General features: G+C 37.0%; 1 protein-coding gene across 2 annotated transcripts in view; it reads left to right on the top strand.

Annotated features, from left to right (window-relative positions):
* Window positions 1-4,157, top strand: part of ccnjl (cyclin J-like) — a 47,810-nt gene that overhangs the window by 290 nt on the left and 43,363 nt on the right. The window contains exons 1-2 of one of the 2 annotated variants that reach the window (XM_088343336.1): window positions 437-678; window positions 3,490-3,598. In XM_088343336.1, coding sequence (XP_088199462.1) covers window positions 3,530-3,598 — 69 coding nt within the window. In that variant the 5' untranslated portion in view covers window positions 437-678; window positions 3,490-3,529. Of the gene's footprint in view, window positions 1-436; window positions 679-3,489; window positions 3,599-4,157 lie in introns of those variants that run through there. The other variant, XM_088343335.1, reaches the window with a different exon arrangement.

The raw sequence follows: 4,157 nt of genomic DNA, 5'->3' as shown, positions 1-4,157 counted from the left end.
GTGAGTGGCACGGCGACGAGCTCCGAAACAGAAAAGTTTCGTTTATGATTTGAAAACTCAATGAAATGAGGCAAAAACGGTACCGCGACGTGATTTTTGGCATTTTGCCACGGTTTTTAAAACACGAGTGTTGGGGTGCTCTTTAAACTCTCGTGGCTTAAGGTGTTGCTAACACGTCACAACAGCCCAATCCAACGTGGACCGTTTTCTCTTTTAACTTAAGACTTTTAAAAAGCTTTCATCAAAAGTGTCTGTGATGTTTCATAAGCTAAAAACTAACTTTTTTTTTGTTACACTGGGACGTTTTGACATCCTTTGATGAAGTGCTGACAGTATATACTTCAAAGACTCACGTATGATATAATAAAGTGGTTCCTAACGTTTTTATTTCGTGATGATTTTAAAGCTTCCACCGATGAGGATGGTTTTCCCTTTATAAGATTTCCTCCACCTACGTATTTTTATTAATATCCCGATTTTTGATTGGTTACGGCCATGCAACTTAGCAAGGGTAGCTATTCATGTGCCCCTTTTCTATTTATTTTCTATGGTTATTATGTTTTACTCGCTACCATCACTGCACGTCTTAGGACCCATAGCTAGCAAAGAAATCAGTATTGTATCACTGACAAAGCAGACAACATTCTGACCTGAAAGGAGAGGAAGCCATTGTGGGAGGTAATTCAGCCAATTGTTTATAAACATTTTCATAATACCATGAGGCGAACCAATAGCATTTTGTATGACATCGACCAATAACTAGTCAAGCATTTTATAGGCTCTTAGGCACTTTGTCATATGAATCAATGCAAAACTTGAATTTTAAACATTTTAGAGCTTGTGAAATAACTGGTTCTTGATGTGGTATAGTGAGGGTCAAAAATATTCCACACTTTAAAGCGAAAATGTCTTTAAACAGGGTTGTGTATCCCAGTGGTGTACTGTTTTGTCATTGGGGTTTTAAAAATAATCTGGCATTAATAGTTTATTTAATCACCAATATTATGCAGGGGTATTCTAATCAATCAAACGTACCATGCATAATTGAGCAAAATGGTTTTATTTTACATTGATTGGGTTATTCTAAATATGGGTACATGTGAAGCACTTGTAAAGCGCTTTGGAACGTCTTTAGTGACTTGAAAAGCGCTATATAAATGCAACCATTTACATTTAAGAATTGTCTTTTATTGTCATCGATATTAACGAAGTGAACATTTTTATATGACATTAAACGATAAACACGTAATAACGATTTAACCCTGTGAGACCCAGATTTTGAAAAGCACAGAAATCCGGCCTGTTGTATTATTTAATCAGACCAGCTGTAAATATGTGAGTATGTTTAAAAAAAGCAAGTCTTTAGATCATTTATATCAAAAGTTATGATTTTATTTAAATAAATAAATACAGACCAAATGCTCCTTCCTGCTGCTAGAGGGCAGTAAACATAAAACCCAGCCTAGGAGTTTGACGTTATTGCCTGTTCACTGCTAAAACTCTTGTATTTGTTTTTGTTTATTTCAAAGCAGTATGACAATTAGGGCAAGTATTTTTTTTTTAATTCATAGCTCCCTCAATAGTTTGTTTATATTTGTACTGAATTGTTTTACATGTAAAACTGATTTCACTCATTTGTTAAAAAAACAGTTAACAAATTCAGTGCCAAACATGAAAATCATTTTTTTTTTGCCCACTGTTTGTGAATAATTCTGTTCTGCTTAGAAAAGATCCCTTGTCATCCGTGGTAATAATATGTAGGGCAGGCTACTAAAGTGATAAAATGACAAAACATGATACCGAAAAAGAAAGTTACAATTTTTTATTTGAAACGTCTGTACTTTTTTTTTGTTTGTTTATTGATTTTTCATTTAGACACGGCACAAAAAACATCAATCATTAATTTACAAAATGTGTTGGCGCTTGCTTGCTTTGTATACTAATAATAGGGATTTAAGTTTCCCTTATATCTTCAAATTTTAAGATTTATTAACTTTTATGCACAATTCTTTTCTCAATAGCTTTTTCTGTAATAGGATAAGCTATTCTATATTGCTCTTAATTGTATTTCCACAGGCAGCACGGCGGCGCAGTGGTTACCGTGTGTGCAGCACAGTTCTGAGGTCATGAGATCGAACCTCCTGTGTGGAGTTTGCATGTTCTCCCCGTGCTTTTGTGGGTTTCCTCGGGGCACTCCGGGTTCCTCCCACATTCCAAAAACATGCATGTCAGGTTGATTGGCCGGTCCAAATTGTCCCTAGATGTGAATGAGCTAGTGAATTGTCTGTCCCTGTGTGCCCTGCAACTGGCTGGCAACCAATTAAGGGTGTCCCCTGCCCACTGCCCGAAGATAGCTGGGATGGGCTCCAGCGACCTTACTGAGGATAAGTGGTGCAGATAATGGATGGATGGATGGCTTGATACTGGACAATGGATAGATATATTTCCAAAAATCTCTATACCGGCGGTCTCCAATGTGGTGCCCCTTTAGAACCACATTGGAGGTAGTTGTATTTGTTGTCAGAAAATATTGATTGTTTGATCAAGTATTAAACACAAATATATAATTTTAAAAGTGTTGTTCAGCCAACATTTTGCAGAATGTTAAAGTTGTACACCTGTGGGCCGGGCTTATATACAAAGGTCCCAGGTAAAGTCATTGTGAGTCTGAACAATAGCATCCAATGACTGTTAATGTGAAGAAAGTCAACAACAAAAACATTTCTACCACAATTCTACACCTGACTTGCAGGTTCTAAGGGACAGTGTTTATTATTAGACCACTTGATGATGCTGTATTGTCACGCAACAAGCACAAAAATATATAAAATGGTGACTCTAAGAGACTAAAATGAACATTTTGTAATTTTTTGCCAGGGTACCCGTAGCAGCAAGATGGTGGACAATTATGTCAGCTCCATTTAAGTGAGGCTCAAAAATGTATGAACTGTTATACTAACATGCTTTTAAAAATTTTACTCATCAGTCGAGACATTTTCATTTCTTTATATCCTATGAGCTTTACCTAGACTCTAGGTAGCTGACATATTTTTCCACCATCTTTCCTCTTCGGTTATCCAAAAAACAAAAAAAATCATAAAAGGTCAGGCAGAAACTAAAAGAAAACCATTGCTTGTTTCACCATACATCTTCACAGTTTGTGTTCTCCCTTTTGTATTTTAGTACTCGTTTTTGGTTGCGTGACACAATATAGCGACATTTAGTGGTCAGATAATACACACGGTCCCTCATCAATTAATAACTTATATTAACTTATACTAAAAAATGATTAGCATTCTGAATATACATTTATGTACAGGGCCTCTATTTTCCTGAAATAATACCATTATTTCAATGATTAAACTATAATGCTCCCTCTTTAAGGTCCCGTACCCCTTGGAATGCCCCCATGTCGAACCGGGCGTAACTGTAACCCAGTTATCCCATGCAAACTTGACATTTGACGTTTTGGAATATGTGTGTTTGCAGGTCCAAACAGATCCTGCAAGTCTCCTCTGGATGGGAAAAGATGGAAAGGGAGTTGCAATGGTGGAAAGGACAGCTGGCTGCAGACATTCATCAGTCCCTCCGCATCAAGGTAAGCTCACCTTGCCTAGCGCCTTTTATCTTTTCGGCACCTGAATACACCTGAATACAACATGTATAGCCTTGTAGCCTGATGATTATAAGAATAAACAACCTTGATTTATCCACAAATTAATGTAGATTAGGTAAAATTCTTGCAAATGATCTTAGAAGATCATAATAAGCACTCGTTAACCCTTTAATGTTCCGAGAGCTTAAACTCTTTCTTGGGATCCAAGATATGCCGGCCATTTCAAAATCTACTCATCACAAAAACATCACGATCAGTCTGAAACAAGAAGTCTGTGTAGCTTACCGATTAGGACCCCTTGCAGTCATCAATGGGGCTGAATTTAAGTAAGCATGGAGTCGTTACTTCCAGGACCGTCCAGTGAATCCAACTGTGTAAATGATTTACTCCTAAACACACGCTATTGAGAAATGAAAAAAAAATGCGCCTAAAAGCATTTCTGCTTCGTTGTACGTTCCCTGTCGTAATCCATCCGTTTCGCCACATAATTTCTGTTTGCAAATAAACAGACTCGTAAAATGACTCCCAATACAGCAGTTAG

This window comes from Urocampus carinirostris, chromosome 9 (assembly GCF_059441175.1).
Source record: "Urocampus carinirostris isolate Australia breed hairy pipefish chromosome 9, RoL_Ucar_1.0, whole genome shotgun sequence".
Taxonomy (NCBI): domain Eukaryota; kingdom Metazoa; phylum Chordata; class Actinopteri; order Syngnathiformes; family Syngnathidae; genus Urocampus; species Urocampus carinirostris.
This window is presented reverse-complemented; position numbering and strand designations above follow the sequence as displayed.